The sequence below is a fragment of the Phasianus colchicus genome, chromosome 3 (genome assembly GCF_987193195.1).
Source record: "Phasianus colchicus chromosome 3, bPhaCol1.hap1.1, whole genome shotgun sequence".
In the NCBI taxonomy this organism is placed as follows: Eukaryota; Metazoa; Chordata; class Aves; order Galliformes; family Phasianidae; genus Phasianus; species Phasianus colchicus.
Genome location: NC_143438.1, coordinates 95,614,935 through 95,636,324, shown reverse-complemented (window position 1 = coordinate 95,636,324; position 21,390 = coordinate 95,614,935). Strand labels below are relative to the sequence as shown.

Genomic DNA, 21,390 nt, shown 5'->3' with positions numbered 1-21,390 from the left:
ATGACCCCGTAACTGCCCCATAACTGCCCCCATAACCCCATAACTGCCCCCATGACCCCATAACTGCCCCCATAACCCCATAACTGCCCCCATGACCCCATAACTGCCCCATAACGGCCCCATAGCTGCCCCATAACTGCCCCATAGCTGCCCCATAACTGCCCCCACGACCCCATAACTGCCCCATAACGGCCCCATAGCTGCCCCATAACCGCCCCATAGCTGCCCCATAACTGCCCCCATGACCCCATAACTGCCCAATAACTGCCCCCATGACCCCATAACTGCCCCATAACGGCCCCATAGCTGCCCCATAACCGCCCCATATCTGCTCCATAACTGCTCCCATAACTGCCCCATAACTGCCCCATAACCGCCCCATAGCTGCCCCCATAACTGCCCCCATGACCCCATTAACTGCCCCCACGACCACATAACTGCCCCATAAGCGCCCCATAGCTGCCCCATAACTGCCCCATAACTGCTCCCACGACCCCATAGCTGCCCCATAACCGCCCCATAGCTGCCCCATAACTGCCCCCATGACCCCATAGCTGCCCCCATAACTGCCCCCATAACTGCCCCATAACTGCCCCCGTGACCCCAGGGCTGCCCCATAGCTGCCCCATAACTGCCCCATAACTGCCCCCACGACCCCATAACTGCCTCATAGCTGCCCCATAACTGCCCCATAACTGCCCCATAACTGCCCCCACGACCCCATAACTGCCTCATAACTGCCCCATAACTGCCCCATAACTGCCCCCACGACCCCATGACTGCCCCATAACCGCCCCATAGCTGCCCCATAACTGCCCCCATGACTCCATAACTGCCCCATAACGGCCCCATAACTGCCCCCATGACCCCATAACTGCCCCCATAACTGCCCCATAACTGCCCCCACGACCCCATAACTGCCCCATAACGGCCCCATAGCTGCCCCATAACTGCCCCATAACTGCCCCATAACTGCCCCCATGACCCCATAACTGCCCCATAACGGCCCCATAACTGCCCCCATGACCCCATAACTGCCCCCATAACTGCCCCATAACTGCCCCCATGACCCCATAACTGCCCCATAACGGCCCCATAGCTGCCCCATAACCGCCCCATAGCTGCCCCATAACTGCCCCCACGACCCCATAACTGCCCCATAAGCGCCCCATAGCTGCCCCATAACTGCCCCATAACTGCTCCCACGACCCCATAACCGCCCCATAACTGCCCCCACGACCCCATAACCGCCCCATAGCCGCCCCATAGCCGCCCCCTAAGCGCCCCCTCCCCGCAGTGTGAAGAACTTCATCCTGGCCGCAGACGTGATGAAGAGCATCAGCCTGCTGCGCTACCAGGAGGAGAGCAAAACCCTGTCCCTCGTCAGCAGGGTGCGGCGGGGGGGCGGGGGGTCTGGGGGCTTTGGGGGGTCAGGGGGGGTCTGAGGGGCTTTGGGGGGAGTATGGGGGGACTGGGGGGAGTATGGGGGGGCTTGGGAGGATTTGGGGGGGGGTCGGGGGGGGCTGAGGGGCTTTGGGGGCAGGATGGGGGGGCTTGGGAGGATTTGGGGGGGGTCGGGGGGGGTTGAGGGGGTTTGGGGGGAGTATGGAGGGATTTGGGGGGGTCTGGGGGGCTTTAGGGGGAACCTGAGGGGGTTTGGGGGGAGCATGGGAGGGGTCTGGGGGGAGTATGGGGGGGCTTGGGAGGATTTGGGGGGGTCTGGAGGAGTCTGAGGGGGTTTGGGGGGAGCATGGAGGGATTTGGGGGGGGTTGGGGGGCTTTAGTGGGAGTCTGATGGGGTTTGGGGGGATTTGGGGGGTCTGGGGGGGTAGGATGGGGGGGCTTGGGGGTGGCTTGGGGGGCATATTGTGAGGTTTGGGTGAATATGGGGGGATCTGGAGGGGTTTGAGGGGAGTTTGGGGAGGTTTGGGGGGGGGTCTGGGGGGGTTGGGGGAGCCTTGGAGGGGCTTGGGGGGATTTGGGGGGTCTGCAGGAGTCTGAGGGGGTTTGGGGGGAGCATGGGGGGGTTGGGGATGTCAGGATATGGGATATGGGATGTGCATGTGGGATATGGATATGGGATACGGGAGTGGGATATGGGATGTGGGATGTGTTTATGGGATGCGGATATGGGATATGGGTATGGATATGGGATGTGGATATGGGATATGGGATGTGGGATGCGTATATGGGATATGGGATGTGTATATGGGATCTGGCTGTGTATATGGGATGTGTATATGGCTGTGTATATGGGATCTGGCTGTATATATGGCTGTGTATATGGGATGTGTATATGGCTGTGTATATGGGATGTGTATATGGCTGTGTATATGGCTGTGTATATGGCTGTGTATATGGGATCTGGCTGTGTATATGGCTGTGTATATGGCTGTGTATATGGCTGTGTATATGGCTGTGTATATGGCTGTGTATATGGCTGTGTATATGGGATTTGGGGCCAGCCGCCCCCCGCTGTCCCGCCGCAGGACGCCAAGCCGCTGGAGGTTTACAGCGTGGACTTCATGGTGGACAGCAGCCAGCTGGGATTCCTGGGTGCGGCACTGCCTGAACCGTCACCGCCCCATGGCTGACCCCATACAGACCCCATACGGACCCCATACTGACCCCATACGGACCCCATACTGACCCCATACAGACCCCATACAGACCCCATACGGACCCCATACGGACCCCATACGGACCCCATTGCTGACCCCATTGCTGACCCCATACTGACCCCATTGCTGACCCCATTGCTGACCCCATACTGACCCCATTGCTCACCCCATTACTGACCCCATACTGACCCCATTGCTGACCCCATTGCTGACCCCATTACTGACCCCGCTACTGACCCCATTACCCACCCCATTACTCACCCCATTGCTGACCCCACTGTTGTCCCACTGACCGGATTTTGTGCCACTTATTGTGTCAATTATTCCATTATTGACCCCATCATTGATCCCATTGATCCCATTATTGATCCCACTGATCCCATTGATCCAATTATTGATCCCATTATTGATCCCATTAATCCTGTTATTGATCCCATAATTGATCCCATTGATCCCATAATCGATCCCATAATTGATCCCGTTGATCCCGTTATTGATTCCATTGATCCCTTAATCGATCCCATTATTGATCCCATCATTGATCCCATTTGATCCCATTATTGATCCCATTATCAATCCCATTATTGATTGCCTTGATCCCGTTATTGATCTCATTGATCCCACTGATCCCATTGATCCCATTATTGATCCCATCAATCCCATTGATCCTGTTATTGATCCCATTATTGATCCCATTATTGATCCCATTGATCCCACTATTGATCCCACTATTGATCCCATTGATCCCATTATTGATCCCATTGATCCCATTGATCCCACTATTGATCCCACTATTGATCCCATTATTGATCCCATTATTGATCCCATTACTGATCCCATTGATCCCATTACTGATCCCATTGATCCCATTGATCCCATTATTGATCCCATTATTGATCCCATTGATCCCATTACTGATCCCATTGATCCCATTGACCCCGCAGTGTCGGACCGCGACCGCAACCTGCTGGTGTACATGTACCTGCCTGAGGGTGAGGCATTATGGGATGGCTGTTGTGGGGTGGTGGCGTTATGGGATGGAGGCATTATGGGATGGAGGCATTATGGGGTGGTGGTGTTATGGGGTGGTGGCGTTATGGGGTGGTGATGTTATGGGATGGTGATGTTATGGGATGGCTGTTGTGGGGTGGTGGCATTATGGGATGGTGGTGTTATGGGATGGTGATGTTATGGGGTGGTGGCGTTATGGGATGGTGGCGTTATGGGATGGTGGTGTTATGGGATGGTGGTGTTATGGGATGGTGATGTTATGGGGTGGTGGCGTTATGGGGTGGTGGCGTTATGGGATGGTGGTGTTATGGGGTGGTGATGTTATGGGGTGGTGATGTTATGGGGTGGTGATGTTATGGGATGGTGGCGTTATGGGGTGGTGATGTTATGGGGTGGTGGTGTTATGGGATGGTGGTGTTATGGGATGGTGGCGCTATGGGGTGGTGGCGCTATGGGGTGGCGATGTTATGGGGTGGTGGTGTTATGGGATGGTGATGTTATGGGGTGGTGGTGTTATGGGATGGTGGTGTTATGGGGTGGTGATGTTATGGGGTGGTGGTGTTATGGGATGGTGGTGTTATGGGATGGTGGCGCTATGGGGTGGTGGCGCTATGGGGTGGCGATGTTATGGGGTGGTGGTGTTATGGGATGGTGATGTTATGGGGTGGTGGTGTTATGGGATGGTGGCGTTATGGGATGGTGGTGTTATGGGGTGGTGATGTTATGGGGTGGTGATGTTATGGGATGGTGGCGTTATGGGGTGGTGATGTTATGGGGTGGTGATGTTATGGGGTGGTGATGTTATTGGGTGGTGGTGTTATGGGATGGTGATGTTATGGGGTGGTGGTGTTATGGGATGGTGGCGTTATGGGGTGGTGATGTTATGGGGTGGTGGTGTTATGGGATGGTGATGTTATGGGGTGGTGGTGTTATGGGATGGTGATGTTATGGGGTGGTGGTGTTTTGGGATGGTGGTGTTATGGGGTGGTGGTGTTATGGGATGGTGGCGCTATGGGATGGTGGCGCTATGGGGTGGTGGTGTTATGGGGTGGTGATGTTATTGGGTGGTGGTGTTATGGGATGGTGATGTTATGGGGTGGTGGTGTTGTGGTGGCGCTATGGGGTGGTGGCGCTATGGGGTGGTGGCGCTATGGGGTGGTGGCGCTATGGGGTGGTGATGTTATGGGGTGGTGGCGCTATGGGGTGGTGGCGCTATGGGGTGGTGGCGCTATGGGGTGGTGGCGCTATGGGGTGGTGCTATGATGGGATGTCGGGTGCAGCCAAGGAGAGCTTTGGGGGCATGCGGCTGCTGCGCCGCGCCGACTTCCACGTGGGAGCCCACATCAACACCTTCTGGAGGACCCCCTGCAGGGGCAGCAGCGACGGCGCCCGCAAGGCCAACGCCTGGGAGCAGAAGCACATCACCTGGTTTGGTACGGGGTGGGGGTGGGGGTTTGGGGGGGATATGGGGGGTATGGGGACAGAAGCACATCACCTGGTTTGGTACGGGGTGGGGGTATGGGGGGAATATGGGGGGTATTGGGGTATGGGGACGGAAGCACATCACCTGGTTTGGTAGGGGGTGGGGGGTGGGGGTATGGGGGGTATGGGGGGTTATGGGGTATGGGGACAGAAGCACATCACCTGGTTTGGTAGGGGGGTGGGGGGTATGGGTGGAATATGGGGGGAATATGGGGGGTATGGGGTGGAATGGGGGGAATATGGGGGGTATGGGGACAGAAGCACATCACCTGGTTTGGTATGGGAGGGTTGGGGGTGTGGGGGGGGTATGGGGGGCTATTGGGGTAATTTGGGGGGTATGGGGACAGAAGCACATCACCTGGTTTGGTATGGGGGGGTTGGGGGTGTGTGGGGGTATGGGGGGTATTGGGGGAGGATATGGGGGTATGGGGGGTTATGGGGACAGAAGCGCATCACGTGGTTTGGTATGGGGGGTGTGGGGGGGTTTGGTGGTGGGGGGGGTTTGGGGGAGTTATGGGGACAGAAACTCGTCACAGTGTTTGGTATGGGGGGGATATGGAGGTATGGGGGGGCATCGGGGGGGGATATTTGTGGGGAGATATGGGGGGTTATGGGGACGGAAACATGGCATGGTTTGGTATGGGGGGATATGGGGGGGATATGGGAGTATGGGGGGGCATGGGGGGTGTAGTTGTTTGGGGGTGTGGGAGGGATGTGGGGACAGAAACACAGCACGTGGTTTGGTTTGGGGGGGGATATGGGGGTGTGGGAGTATGGCCGTGTGGGATGTGGGGATTTGGGATATGGGGGTGTGGGATACGGGATGTGGGGATATGGGATGTGGGGATATGGGATGTGGGGATGTCGAGATTTGGGATATGGGGGTGTGGGATACGGGATGTGGGGATGTGGAGATTTGGGATGTGGGGGTGTGGGATGTGGGGATTTGGGAATGTGGGGATATGGGATGTGGGGAGAAGGGATGTGGGATGTGGGATGTGGGAATATGGAATGTGGGGATGTGGGGATTTGGGAAGTGGGGATATGGAGACAGAAAGATGTCACCCGGTTTGGCATGTGCCCATGGTGTCCCCATTGTGTCCCTATAATGTCCCCATAATTTTTGTCCACACTGTGTCCCCATCATGTCCCCCTCATGTCCCCTTAATGTCCCCATTGTGTTCCTGTTGTGTCCCCATCACATCCCCTATCATGTCCCCATGCTGTCCCCATCATGTCCCCATCATGTCTCCATCCTGTCCCCAGTGTCCCCACAATGTCCCCCATCGTTACCCCATTGTGTCCCCATTGTGTCCCCACGATGTCCCCCATCATGTCCCCATCCTGTCCCCATCACATCCCCTATTACCTGCCATCATGTCCCCATCATGTCCCCCCAAGGTCCCCACGATGCCTCCACGATGTCCTCCATCCTGTCCCCAGTGTTGCCATTGTGTCCCCACAATGTCCCCCATCTTGTACCCATCCTGTCCCCATAATGTCCTCTGATGTCCCACATCAAAACCCCTTCTGTCCCCATCCTGTCCCCATTGTGTCCTCATCCTGTCCCCACGATGCCCCCCATCATGTCCCCCTTCTGTCCCTATGATGTTCCCATTGTGTCCCCATCATAACCCCATCATCCTGTCCCTATCCTGTCCCCACGATGCCCCCCATCCTGTCCCCATCCTGTCCCCATTATAACTCCATCCTGTCCCTATTGTGTCCCCATGAGATGTCCCCGCTGTGTCCCCATCCTATCCGCATTGTGTCCCCATGAGATGTCCCCATTGTGTCCCCGTTGTGTCCCCACGATGCCCCCCATCCTGTCCCCGCTGTGTCCCCGTGCTGTCCCCATCGTGTCCCCATGAGATGTCCCCGTTGTGTCCCCATCCTGTCCCCGCTGTGTCCCCATCCTGTTCCCATCGTGTCCCCACGAGATGTCCCCGCTGTGTCCCCATGCTGTCCCCACTGTGTCCCCACGATGCCCCCCATCCTGTCCCCGTTGTGTCCCCATCCTGTCCCCGCTGTGTCCCCATGCTGTCCCCACTGTGTCCCCACGATGCCCCCCATCCTGTCCCCGCTGTGTCCCCGTGCTGTCCCCATGGTGTCCCCACGAGATGTCCCCGCTGTGTCCCCGCAGCGACGCTGGATGGGGGGCTGGGGTTGCTGCTGCCCATGCAGGAGAAGACGTACCGCCGGCTGCTGATGCTGCAGAACGCGCTGAGCACGATGCTGCCCCACCACGCGGGGCTCAACCCCAGGGCGTTCCGGTACGTGCCACAAAGTGTCCCCAAAGTGTCCCCAGTGTGTCCCCAACATGTCCCCAGTGTGTCCCCAGTGTGCGCCCAATGTGGGTCCAAAGTGTCCCCATTGTGTCCTCAAAATGTTCCCAAAATGTCCCCAGCATGTCCCCAATGTGGGCCTAAAGTGTCCCCAACATGTCCCCAGCATTTGCCCAGCGTGTCCCCAACGTGTCCCCAGTGTGAGCTTAAAGTGTCTCCGACATGTCACCAACGTGTCCCCAAAGTGTCCCCAATGTGGGCCTAAAGTGTCCCTAACATGTCCCCAATGTGTGCCCAACGTGTCCCCAACGTGTCCCCTACATGTCCCCAACATGGGCCTAAAGTGTCCCCAACATGTCCCCAACATGTCCCCATTGTGGGCCCAAAGTGTCCCCGAAGTGTCCCCAACACATCCCCAGTGTGTCCCCAGTGTGGGCCTAAAGTGTCCCCAGCGTGTCCCCAACATGTTCCCAGCATGTCCCTAAAGTGTCCCCAACATGTCCCCAAAGTGTCTGCAACGTGTCTACAGAGAGTCCTCAATGTGTCCCCCATGTGTCCCCAATGTGTTCCCATGGTGTGCCCAAAGTGTCTCCAGAGTGTCCCCAATGTGTCCCCAAAGTGTCCCCATTGTGGGCACAAAGTTACCCCAAAGTGCTCCCAATATGTGCCCCAAGTGTCCCTATTGTGTCCCCAAAGTGTCCCCTAAGTGACCCCAACATGTCCACAACGTGTCACCAAAGCGTGCCCAAAGTGTCCCTAACATGTCACCAGTGTCCCCAATGTGCTCCCAATGTGTCTCCAAAGTATTCCCAGTGTGTCCCCAAACTGTCCCCAGCATATCCCCAAAGTGTCCCCATTGTGTCCTCAAAATGTTCCCAAAGTGTCCCCAGTATGTGCCCAAAGTGTCCCTAACATGTCCCCAAAGTGTGCCCAAAGTGTCCCCAACGTGTATCCCCAGTGTCCCCAAAGTGACCCCAATGTGTCCACAATATGTCACCAAAGTGTCCCCAATATGTCTCCAGAGTGTCCCCAATATGCTCCCAAAGTGTCCCCAGTGTGTCACCAAAGTGTGCAGTGTCCCTAACATGTCACCAAAGTGTCACCAAAGTGTTCCCAATGTGTCCGCAACGTGTCCCCAAAGTGTCCCCAAAACATTCCCAAAGTGTCCCCATATCCCCCCCATGTCCCCACATCCCCCGGATGTCCCCAGATGTCCTCATATCCCCCTGATGTCCCTCCATGTCCCCATGTCCCCCACAGCCCCCCAATGTCCCCCGATGTCCCCTCATCCCCCTGATGTCCCCCGATGTCTCCCCAGTGTCCCCCCAATGTCCTCTCATCCCCCTGATGTCCCCCAATTTCCCCCGATGTCCCCCAGATGTCCCCCCAGTGTCCCACCGATGCCCCTAATGTCCCCATAATGTCCCCCCGATGTCCCCCTGATGTCCCCCCAGTGTCCCCCCGACGTCCTCTGATGTCCCCCTCATGTCTCCCTGATGCCCCCCAGTATCCCCCCAATGCCCCTCAATGTCCCCCAGATGTCCCTCAATGTCCCCCTGATGTCCACCAATGTCCACCGATGTCCCCCAGATGTCCCCCCGATGTCCCCTCATCCCCCAGATGTCCCCCCAATGTCCCCCAATGTCCCCCTGATGTCCCCTCATCCCCCAATGTCCCCCGATGTCCTCTGATGTCCCCCCAATGTCCTCTGATGTCCCCCCAGTGTCCCCCCAATGTCCCCTATGTCCTCTGATGTCCCCCACTGTCCCTCCAATGTCCCCCTGATGCCCCCCGATGTCCCCCCAGTATCCCTGATGTCCCCTCATCCCCCAGTGTCCCCTGATGTCCCCCCAATGTCCCCTTGATGTCCTCTGATATCCCCATAATGTCCCCCAGATGTCCCCCAGTGTCCCCCCGACGTCCCCCTGATGTCCCCCCGATGTCCCCCCAGTGCCCCCCAGTGTCCCCCTGATATCCCCATAATGTCCCCCCGATGTCCCCTGACGACCCCCCCCCCCCCCCCCCCCAGGCTGCTGCACGCGGAGCGGCGGCTGCTGCAGAACGCGGTGCGGAACGTGCTGGACGGGGAGCTGCTGCAGCGCTTCCTCTACCTCAGCACCATGGAGAGGGGCGAGCTGGCCAAGAAGATCGGCACCACGCCCGACATCGTACGGGGTCAAGGGTCACAGGGTCAAGGGTCATGGGGTCATGTGGGGCCGTGTGGGGCCATGTGGGTTATAGGGGTTATATGGGGTTATATGGGGTAATAGGGCTGGCCAAGAAGATCAGCACCACACCAGACATCGTACGGGGTCAAGGGTCACAAGGTCATGGGGTCAAGGGTCATGGGGTTATATGGGGTTATGGGGTAATAGGGCTGGCCAAGAAGATCGGCACCACGCCTGACATTGTACAGGGTCAAGGGTCACGGGGTCACGGGTTACAGGGTCATCTGGGGTCATGTGGGTTATAGGGGTTATATGGGTTATATGGGGTTATGGGGTTATAGGGCTGGCCAAGAAGATCGGCACCACACCTGACATCGTACGGGGTCAAGGGTCATGGGGCCATGTGGGTTATTTGGGTTATATGGGGTTATATGGGGTTATAGGGCTGGCCAAGAAGATCGGCACCACACCCGACATCGTACGGGGTCAAGGGTCATGGGGGCACGGGGTCAAGGGTCACGGGCTCATGGGGGGTCATGGGGGTTATATGGGGTTCTAGGGCTGGCCAAGAAGATCGGCACCATGCCAGACATCGTATGGGGTCATATGGGGTTATATGGGTTATATGGGGTGGCTTTGGGCTGTTATGCGTTATGGGGTGGTTATGGGGTGGCTGTGGGGCTGTTATGGGGTGATTATGGGATGGCTATGGGACTGTTATGGGTTATGGTACTGCTATGGGGTGGCTGTGGGGCTTTTATGGGGTGATTATGGGGTGGTTATGGGGTGGCTGTGGGGCTGTTACGGGTTATGGGGCGGTTATGGGGTGGTTATGGGGTAGCTGTGGGGCTGTTGTGGGTTATGATGCTGCTATGGGGTGGCTGTGGGGCTGTTACAGGTTCTGGGGTGGTTCTGGGGTGGCTGTGGGGCTGTTATGGGTTCTGGAGTGGTTATGGGGTGGCTATGGTGCTGCTATGGGGCGGTTATGGGGTGGCTATGGGGCTGTTATGGGGTGATTATGGGGTAATTATGGGGTGGTTATGGGGTGGCTGTGGGGCTATTATGGGTTCTGGGGTGGTTATGGGGTGGCTATGGAGCTGCTATGGGGTGATTATGGGTTGGCTATGGGGTGATTTATGGTGCCCATAACCATCCCCCCCGGCCCCACACTCTGACCCCACAGATCCTGGAGGACCTCCTGGAGATCGATCGCGTCACGGCGCATTTCTGACGCCCGCCCCCAAATCCCATTTTTGGTTGGAAGAAATAAACAAAAAACCCCAAAATCCACCCCAAAAAGAAACGGCTCTCAATGTTTCACAGTGTTCTTAGGGCTCCGCTGGGCACCTTGGGGTCCTCTGGGTTCATATGGGGCGGCCTGAGGTCTTATGGGGCGCTATGGGGTTCCATGGGGTGCTTTGGGTTCATATGGGGTGGCCTGAGGTCTTATGGGGTGCTATGGGGGGCCATGGGGTGTTATGGGGTGCTATGGGGTGGCCTGAGGTCTTATGGGGTCCTGTGGGGTCATATGGGGTGGCCTGAGGTCTTATGGGGCGCTATGGGGTTCCATGGGGTGCTATGGGGCGCTATGGGGTGGCCTCAGGTCTTATGGGGTGCTGTGGGGAGCCATGGGGTGTTATGGGGCGCTATGGGGTGGCCTGAGGTCTTACGGGGTGCGATGGGGTGCTGAGGGGTCATATGGGGTGCTATGGGGCACTGTGGGCTGCCATGGGGTGCTATGGGACCCTATGGGGCACCCAGGGGTGCTCTGGGGGGCTATGGGGTTCTGTGGGGTGCTATGGGGCACTATGGGGCATCAGGGGGTGCTATGGGGTGCTGTGGGGTCATATGGGGTGGCCTGAGGTCTTACGGGGTGATACGGGGTGCTATGGGGCACTATGGGGTGCCCTGAGGTGCTATGGGGCACTGTGGGGTGCTATGGGGTGCCATTGGGTGCTATGGGGCACTATGAGGTGCCCTGAGGTGCTGTGGGGTGCTATAGGGTGCCCTGATGTGCAATGGGGTGCTATAGGGTGCTATGGGGCACTGTGGGACTCCCTGGGGTGCTATGGGATGATATGGGGCACCCTGGGGCACTATGGGGTGCCATGGGGTGCTACAGGGTGCTATGGGGCACCCCAGGGTGCTGTGGGGCACTATGGGTTGCTTTGGGGTGCTATGGAGCACCATGGGGCTCTATGGGGCCCTATGGGGCACCCTGGGATGCTATGGGGTGTAGTGAGGCACTGTGGGTGCTAGGGGGCGCTATGGGGCGCCATGGTGCACCATGGGGTGCTGTGGGGCACAGTGGGGCGCTATGGGCAATATAGGGTCCCCTATGCGGTGCTATGGGGCACCAGGGACTGCTATGGGGTGCTCTGGGGCACAGTGGGCACTGTGGGTCTCTATGGGGTGCTATGGGGCACCATGGGGTGCAATGAGGCACTATGAGGTGCTATGGGGCGCTAAGGGGTGCTATGGGGTGCTACGGGGTGCTATGGGGCACCATGGGGTGCTGTGGGGCACTACGGGATGCTATGGGGCACTATGGGGTGCTATGGGGTGTCTCGGGGCACAGTGGGGCGCTCACTATGGGGCACCGGGGAGCACCATGGGGTGCTGTGGGGCACAGTGGGGCGCTATGGGGCGCTTGCTATGGGGTCAGGCACTCAGGTGTGCAGCCATCTTGGTGCTATGGGGCTGTATAGGGAACTATGGGGCGCTATGGGGCACTATGGGGCGCTATGGGGCACTATGGGGCTATGCTGTGGGGCTGTATGGGGTGCTATGGGGCGCTATCGGGTGCTATGGGGTACTGTGGGACGCTATGGGACTGTATGGGACACTATGGGGCACCAAGGAGCACTATGGGGCTGTATGGGGCACTGTGGGGTGCTATGGGGCTATGCTGTGGGGCTGTATGGGTGCTGCAGGGGGCCATGGGGTGCTGTGGGGCTGCATGTGGCTGTATGGGGTGCTGTGGGGTGCTATGGGGTGCTGTGGGGCTGTATGGGGCTGTATGAGGTGTTGTGGGGCTGTATGGGGCGCTGTGGGGCGCTATGGGGTGCTGTGGGGCTGTATGGGGCTTTATGGGGCGCTGTGGGGTGCAGTGGGGCTGTATGGGGTGTTATGGGGCGCTGTGGGGCACTATGGGGCTGTATGGGGCGCTGTGGGGTGCTGTGGGGCACTATGGGGCTATGCTGTGGGGCTGTATGGGGCGCGGTGGGGCGCTGTGGGGCACTGTGGGGTGCTGTGGGGCGCTATGGGGCGCTGTGGGGTGCTATGGGGCTGTATGGGGCTGTATGGGGCGCTGTGGGGCGCTATGGGGCTGTATGGGGCACTATGGGGCTGTATGGGGCTGTATGGGGCTGTATGGGGCACTATGGGGTGCTGTGGGGCGCTATGGGGCACTATGGGGCGCTATGGGGCTATATGGGCGCTATGGGGCGCTATGGGGCGCTGTGGGGTTACGCTGTCAGATAGGCCTGGATGCGCTTGCTATGGGGCTGTATGGGGCGCTATGGGGCGCTATGGGGTGCTATGGGGCTATATGGGGCGCTATGGGGTGCTGTGGGGTTATGCTGTCAGATAGGCCTTGATGCACTCGCTATGGGGCTGTATGGGGCTGTATGGGGTGCTGTATGGGGCACTATGGGGCTGTATGGGGCTGTATGGGGCGCTGTGGGGCGCTATGGGGCTGAATGGGGCGCTATGGGGCGCTATGGGGTGCTGTGGGGCTGTATGGGGCTGTATGGGGCGCTGTGGGGCACTATGGGGCTGAATGGGGCTGTATGGGGCGCTGTGGGGCGCTATGGGGCGCTATGGGGCGCTATGGGGCTCCGCTGTGGGGCTACGCTGTCAGATAGGCCTGGATGCGCTCGCTATGGGGCAGCCGCCCCCATCGCGCCAGCAGCCGCAGCGCCGCCGCCAGCAGCTTCGTGCTCAGAGCCTCCAACCTGGGGGGGGGGGCACCAAAATGTGGGGTGCTGTGGGGCACAGATGGGGGGGCGGCCCCCCAAACATCGCCCCATAGATTCCGCCCCCCCCAAAATTACCTGAGGGCCACCTCGAATTTGAGGCTCTCCCACGCAGCCCGCAGCCCCCCCAAACCGGGGGTCCGAGCCCCACGGAGGCGCCCCCAGCTCCTCACTGCGCTGTTGGGGGGGGACACAAAAATTAAGGGGGGGGGAGCGGACACACGACACGAAAATGAGGTGGGGGGCGGGGGGAGGCCTCCTGTGCCCCCCCAGCTCCGTTCCCTCTATTTGGGGTTGGGGTCTCCCCCCACACATTCCCTTTATTTGGGGTCCTCTTCAACACCCCCCCCAATCCTCACCCCCAGGATTTGGGGTTCCCTCTCCCACAAGGATTTGGGGTCCCCCCACGAATCTGGGCTCCCCTGACCCCCCATCCCCAGGATTTGGGGTCCCCTTATCCCCCAACTCCAGGATTTGGGGTTCCCCCACGGATTTAGGGTCCCCTTACCCCCCCCAGGATTTGGGTTGCCCTTACACCCCACCCCCAGGATTTGGGGTCCCCCCCATGGATTTGGGGTCCCCTTACACCCCACCCCCAGGATTTGGGGTCCCCCCCCACAGATTTGGGGTCCCCTGACCCCCCACCCCCAGGATTTGGGGTCCCCCCCATGGATTTGGGGTCCCCTTACACCCCACCCCCAGGATTTCGGGTCCCCCCCCACGGATTTGGGGTCCCCTTTCCCCCCACCTCCAAGATTTGGGCTCCCCTGACCCCCCGCCCCCAGAATTTGGGGTCCCCTCCCAGGAGCTGGGGTCCCCTTTTCCCCCACCCCCATGATTTGGGGTCCCCCTGCCCACGGATTTGGGGTCCCCTTATCCCCCACCCCCAGGATTTGGGGTCCCCCTCACCTGGATTTGGGGGTGCCACCACACCAACCTTCCCCCCCTTTGACCCCCCCCCCCCCAAATCCCAGTATTTGGGATCTCTTTCACCCCCCCCCCCCCGCCTCACCCTCAGGATTTGGGATCCCCTTCACATCCCGCCCCCTCTGCCCCCACCCCATCCATCCCCTCAGGTTTTGGGGTCCTCTTACCCAACTCCCCCCCCCCCAGGATTTGGGGTTCCCCCCCCCCAAGGATTTGAGCTCCCCCCCAGTCTCAAGATTTAGGGTTCACCCCATACCAGCCCCTCCCCCCCCCAAAACCTCACCCTCCATATTTGGGATCCTCTGACCCCAATCCCTTCCCCCAGGATTTGAGGTTCCCCCCCCTCAAGATTTGGGGTCCATTTCTACCCCCAGCCCCCCATGGTTTGGGGTTCCTTCCCCCCCCCAGTATTTGGGATTTCCTTCCCACCCCCCCAACCCTCATCTCAAGGATTTTTGCGCCCCCCCCCCCCCAATATTTAGGATTCCTTTCACCCCCCCACCTCACACCCTCTGGATTTGGGGTTCCCCCCCCCCCAGAATTTAATGCCCGCTTTTCCCCTCCCCAATCCTCACTCCCAGGATTTGGGTTCCCCTCCACCCCCCCAGGATTTGGGGTCCCCTTTACACCCCCCCACCAACCCTCAGCCTCAGATTTTGGGGTCCCCTCTTCTCCCCTCACGAAGTATTTGGGGTCCCCCGCCATGGATTTGGGGGTCCCACCACACCAACCCCCCCTCATCCCCCAAATCTCAGTATTTGGGATCCCCTTTCACCCCCCCCTCACCTCCAGAATTTGGGGTCTCCCCCCAGGATTTGGGGTCCCCTTTACATCCCCCCTTAACCCTCACCATGAGGATTTGGGATCCTCTTACCCCACCCCCCCTCTGCTTTTAGGGTCCCCCACAATTGGAAGCCCCCTCCTCTAGATTTGGGGTCCCCTTCCCTCTGGATTTGGGGTCCCCTTTACAGCTCCACCCCCCAACCCTCACCCTCAGGATTTGGGATCCTCTTCAGTTCCCCCCCCAGGATGTGTCCCCCCCTCCCAAGATTTGGGGCCCCCCCTCAGGATTTGGGGTCCCCTTTACACCCCCCCCCTCAACCTTCACCCTCAGGATTTGGGGTCCCCTTACCCCACATCCCCCCAAGGACTTGGGGTCCCCTCCCAGGATTTGGGGTCCCCTTTACATCCCCCCCGACCCCCACCCCAACCCTTACCCTCCGGATTTGGGGTCCTCTTACCCCACCCCCCATAGATTTGGGGTCCCCCCCTCAGGATTTGGGTTCCTCAGGATGTTCCCCCCCCCACCCATAAGATTTGGGGCACCCCAGTCAGGATTTGGGGCCCCCCAGTCAAGATTTGGGATCTCCTAAACCCCACCCCATAGATTTGGGGTGCCCCAGTCAAGATTTGGGGTCCACTTAATCGATCCCTATTGATTTGGGGTCCCCTAGTCAGGATTGGGGTCTTCTTATCCCAGTCAAGATTTGGGGTCCTCTGAACCCATCCCCACAGATTTGGGGCCCCCCAGTCAGGATTTGGGATCCCCTAAACCTACCCCCATAGATTTGGGGCACCCCAGTCAAGATTTGGGATCTGAACCCCACCCCATAAATTTGTGGCCCTCCAGTCAGGATTTGGGGTCCTCCTGACCCATCCCCATAGATTTAGGATCCCCAATTATGATTTGGTGTCCTCTTAACCCAACCCTGTAGATTTGGGGTCCTCTTAGCCCATCCCCTCAGATTTGGGGCATCCCATTCAGAATTTGGTGTTCTCATAACCCAACCCCATAGATTTGGAGTCCTCTTAATTTGGGGCCATATTTGCCCCCCCCCCCCAGGCAGTATTTTTGGGCCCTCTTAACCCATCCCCCCAGATTTGGGGTCCCCCTTCCAGTATTTGGGGTCCTCTTATCCCATCCCCATAGATTTGGGGCCCCCAAGTCAAGTATTTTGGGGCCCTCTTAACCCATCCCCACAGATTTGGGGTCCTCTTAACCCATCCCCATAGATTTGGGGTCCCCCAATCTAGATTTGGGGTCCTCAACCCATCCCCAAAGATTTGGGGCCCCCCCAGGCAGTATTTTGGGGTCCTCTTAACCCATCCCCACAGATTTGGGGTCCTCTTAACACCTCCCCATAGGTTTCTGGCCCCCCAGTCAAGTATTTGGGGTCCTCCAAACCCACTCCCACAAATTTGGGGTCCCCCAGTCGGGATTTGGGGTCCTCTTAACCCATCCCCCCAGATTTGGCTCATCCCATTCAGGATTTGGTGTCCTCTTAACCCATCCCCATAGATTTGGGGTCCTCTTAACCCCTCTCCATAGATTTGGGGTCCCCCAATCAAGATTTGGGGCCCTCTTAACCCATCCCCCAAGATTTGGGGTCCCCCTTCCAGTATTTGGGGTCCTCTTAACCCATCCCCAATCAAGATTTGGGGTCCTCAACCCATCCCCATAGATTTGGGGCCCCCCAGGCAGTATTTTGGGGTCCTCTTAACCCATCCTCTCAGATTTGGCTCATCCCATTCAGGATTTGGGGTCCTCTTAACCCCTCCCCATAGATTTCTACCCCCCCCAGCCAGGATTTGGGGTTCCCCCTGCCCCCCTTCCCCCCCCAACCTCTTGGCCATGATGGAATATCGATCCACGGGCGCCCCGAGGGCAGCGTTGATGCTCCTGACGGTGTTGATGTTCCGGAAGACGAGCAGCATGGGCCGGGGCAGCGCCCGCAGCACCTCCATCACCTCCCCGAAGCGCTGGGCCGCCATCTCACGCATGTACGCCGTCTCCTCCCGCGTCAGGACGTTGCCCAGGGACAGCTGACCCCCCCGCAGGGGGCGCTGCATCAGGATCTCGCAGAACAGGAAGTAATCTGGGGGGAGAAGAGTGGGATTGCAGTGGAAGAAGTGGGATTATGGGGGGAAAAGTGGGATTATGGGCCACTGCAGCGAGATTATGGGTCACTAGAGTGAGATTATGGGGGAAGAAGTGGGATTATGGGTCATTGCAGCGAGATTATGGGTCACTGGAGCGAGATTATGGGGCACTAGAGTAAGATTATCGGTCGCTAGAGTGAGATTATGGGGAAAAAGTGGGATTATGGGGCACTGGAGTGAGATTATGGGGCATTAGAGTGAGATTATGGGGAACTAGAGTGAGATTATGGGTCGCTAGAGTGAGATTATGGAGGAAAAAGTGGGATTATGGGTGCCGATTTGGGATTATGGATCTCAAAAGTGGGATTGTGGTGCATAAGGGTAGAATTTTAGAGTAAAAACTGAGATTATGGGTTGAAGAAGCGGGATTATGGCAGGAAAGGATGGGACTGTGGGGTCAGAAGTGGGATTATTCCCCACATGTACACCATCTCCCACGTCAGGACGTTGCCCAGGGACAGCTGACCCCCCCACAGGGGGCGCTGCATCAGGATCTCGCAGAACAGGAAGTAATCTGGGGGGAGAAGAGTGGGATTGCGGGGGAAAAAGTGGGATTATGGGTCACTGCAGAGTGATTTGGGATAACCGGAGCGAGATTATGGGTCGCTAGAGTGAGATTATGGGGGAAAACGTGGGATTATGGGTCACTGGAGTGGAATTATGCATCACCAGAGTGAGATTATGGGTCGCTAGAGTGAGATTATGGGGGAAGAAGTGCGATTATGGGTCATTGGAATGAGATTATGGGTCGCTAGAGTGAGATTATAGGAGAAAAAGTGGGATTATGGCTCACTGGAGTGAGATTATGGGTCACCGGAGTGAGATTATGGGTTAAGAGGTGGAGTTATGGGTCACTAGAGTGAGACATTCACTAGAGTATGATTATGGTGGAGAAAGTGGGATTATGGGGCACTAGAGTGAGATTATGTGGCACTAGCGACAGTTAATGGGTCGCAAGTGTGGAATTATGAAAGAAAAAGTGGGATTATGGGTGCTAAATTGGGATTATGGGTCCCAAAGATAATAAAAAACAAGGGTGGGATTATGGAGTAGAAGATGTGGGATTACTGGTCCTAGAAGTGGGATTACGGGGGCAAAAGGGTGGGATTATGGAGTAAAAAATCATTTTATGGTTCTCAGAAGTGGGATTATGAGGCACAAGTGTGGTATTATGGGCCACTAGAATGGGATTATAGAATGTGAAAGTGAGATTATGGGGCCCCAGTGTGAGATTACGGCACACAATTTAGAGATTGTGGCAAAATGGTTGGGATTACGCCTCCCCAGATTGGGATTATGGCCCTGGAAATGGGATTTGGGAGCTCAGAAATGGGATTAGGGCGCCCAGATGTGGAATCAAGATCCCTAAAATGGGATTAGGGCCCTCAGTAGTAGGATTATCAGAGGAATAACTGAAATTAAGGCCCCCGGAAGTGGCATTAGGACCCCCAAAAGTGGGATTATGGCAGCAGAAAGTCGGATTAGTTCCCTCAGAAGTGGGATTAGGGCCACAAAAAGCGTAACTAAGGCCTCTAAAGGGGGTATTCTGGCCACCGGAAGTGTTATTAGAACACTCAGAAATGAGATTAAGGGACGTGGGATTAGAGCAACAAAATGTAAAATTAATGCCTCTGAAGTGGGATTAGGGCCCCCAAAATTGGGATTAAAACCCACAGGGGTGGGATTATGGGACAAAGAAGTCGGATTGTGGCCCCCAGAAGAAGGATTGGGAGAACGGAAGTAGGATAAGGGACCTCAGAAATGGGATTAGGGCACCTGTAACTGGAATTAAGGTCCCTAAAGTGGGATTAGGAGCCTCAGAAGTGGGATTATGGCCCCCAGAAGTGGGATTACAGCCAACATAGTAGAATTATGTCCCCTAGAAGTGGGACTAGGAGCACCAGAACTGGGATTACAGCCCATGAAGTAGTATTCGTACCCCCAGAAGTGGCATTAGGACCTCTGCAGGAGGGATTAGGACCTCCGTACATTGGATTAGGACCCCTGGAAGAGGGATTATGGCCCCCAGAAGTGGGATTAGGGCTCCCAGAAGTAGGATTGCAGCCTGCAAAGTGGGATTAGGACCCCCAAAAGAGGAATTGTGACCCCTGCAAGAGGGATGAGGACCCCTGTAAATTGGATTAGAACCCCTGGAAGTGGGATTAGGACCCCCTGAAGTCATATTAGGATCCCCAGAAATAGGACTAGGGCCCCCAAAAGTGGGATTATGGCCCACAAAATAGGATTACAACCACCAGAAGTGGGATTATGACTCCCAGAAGTGGGGTTATGGCTCCTAGAAGTGGGATTACAGCATGCAAATTAGAACTAGTATAGGATTACAACCCCCAGAAATGGCATTAGGACCCCCAGAAATGGGATTATGGTCCCCAGAAATGGGATTAAGACCCCCAGAAGTGGGATTATGGACCCCAGGAGTGGTATTACAGCCTGCAAAGTGGGACTAGGACCAGAAGAGGAATTATGACCCCTGCAAGAGGGATTAGGACCCCTGTAAATTGGATTATGACACCCAGAAGTGGGATTAGGACCCCCAGAAATGGGATTACAGCCCTCAGAAGTGGGATTACACCCTGCAAAGTAGAATTAGTACCCCCAGAAATGGCATTGTGACCCCCAGAAATGGGATTAGGGCCCCAGAAATGGGATTGGGACCCCAAAAATGGGATTAGGGCCCCCAGAAGTGGGATTACAGAACGCGAAGTGGGATAAAGACTCCCAGAAGTGAAATTAGGACCACAAATTGGGATTATGGCACCCAGAAGTGGGATTACAGCCTGCAAAATAAAACTAGTACCCCCTGTAGTGGCATTAGGACCCCCAGAAATGGGATTATGACCCCCAGAAGTGGGGATTAGGACCCCAGAAGTGGAATTAGGGTCCCCAGAAGTGAAATTATGAACCCCAGAATTGCGATTACAGACCACAGAGTGGTACTAGGACCTCCAGAAGTGGGATTATGGCCCCCAGAAGAGGGATTGCAGCCTGCAAATTGGGATTAGGACCCCCAGAAGTGGGATTACAGAACGCAAAGTGGGATTAGGACCCCCAGAAGTGGGATTAGGACCCCCAGAAGTAGGATTACTAGACCGCGAAGTGGGATTATGACCCCCGAAAGTGGGATTAGGACCCCCGAAAGTGGGATTACTAGACCACAAAGTGGGATTAAGGCCCCCAGAAGTGGGATTAGGACCCCAGAAGTGGGATTACAGAATGCAAAGTGGGATTAGGACCCTTGGAATTGGGATTAGGACCCCGGAAGTGGGATTAGGACCCCCAGGAGTGGGATTAGGGCTCACCTTTGACACCCAGCGCGGCCGAATGGCTCCTCATGGCGTTGTCATCCCGCAGCACCACAGCGCGCCACAGCTGGCACAGCGCGCGCCGATCCCTGCGGGGGTTGGGGGTCAGAGGGGGGGGTTATTGGGTCACTGTCACCACCTGTCACCCCCCGGTGTCATCGTCCCCCCCCCCATGTCCCCACGTCCCCACCTCTCGCTCAGGGTCTCGTAGAGGCCGTGGTCCAACAGCACCAACTGCGCGGTGCCATCGGGGCCACGGCGAACCAGCACTGGGGGGGAGGGGGGAGGGACGGACAGACAGACGGTCATTGTCACACCGTGACACCCCCGCGTCCCCCCGCATCCACCCGTGTCCCTGATCCATGTGGTGACCCCATAATCCCACACCCCCAGGTCCCAGTGTCCCTCAGTGTCCCCATGTCCCCAGTCCATGTGGGGACCCCATAATCCCACACCCCACGTTCCCATGTCCCATAATGTCACCATGTCCCCAAATCCCAATGTCCCCATGTCCCCAGTCCATATGGGGACCCCATAATCCAACACTCCTGAGTCCCAATGTCCCACAGTGTCCCCATGTCCCCATAACCCCATAACCCCATCCCCCACACCCCATAACCCCACACCCCATACACCATACCCCATTACCCAACAGC

The 21,390-nt window shown here is 57.4% G+C and overlaps 2 protein-coding genes across 5 annotated transcripts in view; one reads left to right on the top strand and one right to left on the bottom strand.

Annotated features, from left to right (window-relative positions):
* Nucleotides 1-10,862, top strand: part of CPSF1 (cleavage and polyadenylation specific factor 1) — a 63,395-nt gene extending 52,533 nt beyond the window's left edge. The window contains exons 33-39 of the mRNA XM_090138261.1: nucleotides 1,298-1,391; nucleotides 2,490-2,556; nucleotides 3,566-3,613; nucleotides 4,913-5,065; nucleotides 7,258-7,387; nucleotides 9,429-9,567; nucleotides 10,751-10,862. Coding sequence (XP_089994387.1) covers nucleotides 1,298-1,391; nucleotides 2,490-2,556; nucleotides 3,566-3,613; nucleotides 4,913-5,065; nucleotides 7,258-7,387; nucleotides 9,429-9,567; nucleotides 10,751-10,798 — 679 coding nt within the window. The 3' untranslated portion in view covers nucleotides 10,799-10,862. The remainder of the gene's footprint in view (nucleotides 1-1,297; nucleotides 1,392-2,489; nucleotides 2,557-3,565; nucleotides 3,614-4,912; nucleotides 5,066-7,257; nucleotides 7,388-9,428; nucleotides 9,568-10,750) is intronic.
* Nucleotides 10,863-10,953: 91 nt separating this feature from the next.
* The window catches only part of ADCK5 (aarF domain containing kinase 5), a 31,210-nt gene continuing 20,773 nt past the window's right edge, over nucleotides 10,954-21,390 (bottom strand). For all 4 annotated transcript variants that reach the window (XM_090138263.1, XM_090138265.1, XM_090138264.1 and 1 more), the window contains 5 exons: nucleotides 20,925-21,003; nucleotides 20,732-20,823; nucleotides 17,095-17,347; nucleotides 13,623-13,721; nucleotides 10,954-13,523 (listed from right to left, as the gene is read on the bottom strand). In XM_090138263.1, the coding sequence (XP_089994389.1) occupies nucleotides 13,418-13,523; nucleotides 13,623-13,721; nucleotides 17,095-17,347; nucleotides 20,732-20,823; nucleotides 20,925-21,003 (629 nt within the window). In that variant the 3' untranslated portion in view covers nucleotides 10,954-13,417. The remainder of the gene's footprint in view (nucleotides 13,524-13,622; nucleotides 13,722-17,094; nucleotides 17,348-20,731; nucleotides 20,824-20,924; nucleotides 21,004-21,390) is intronic.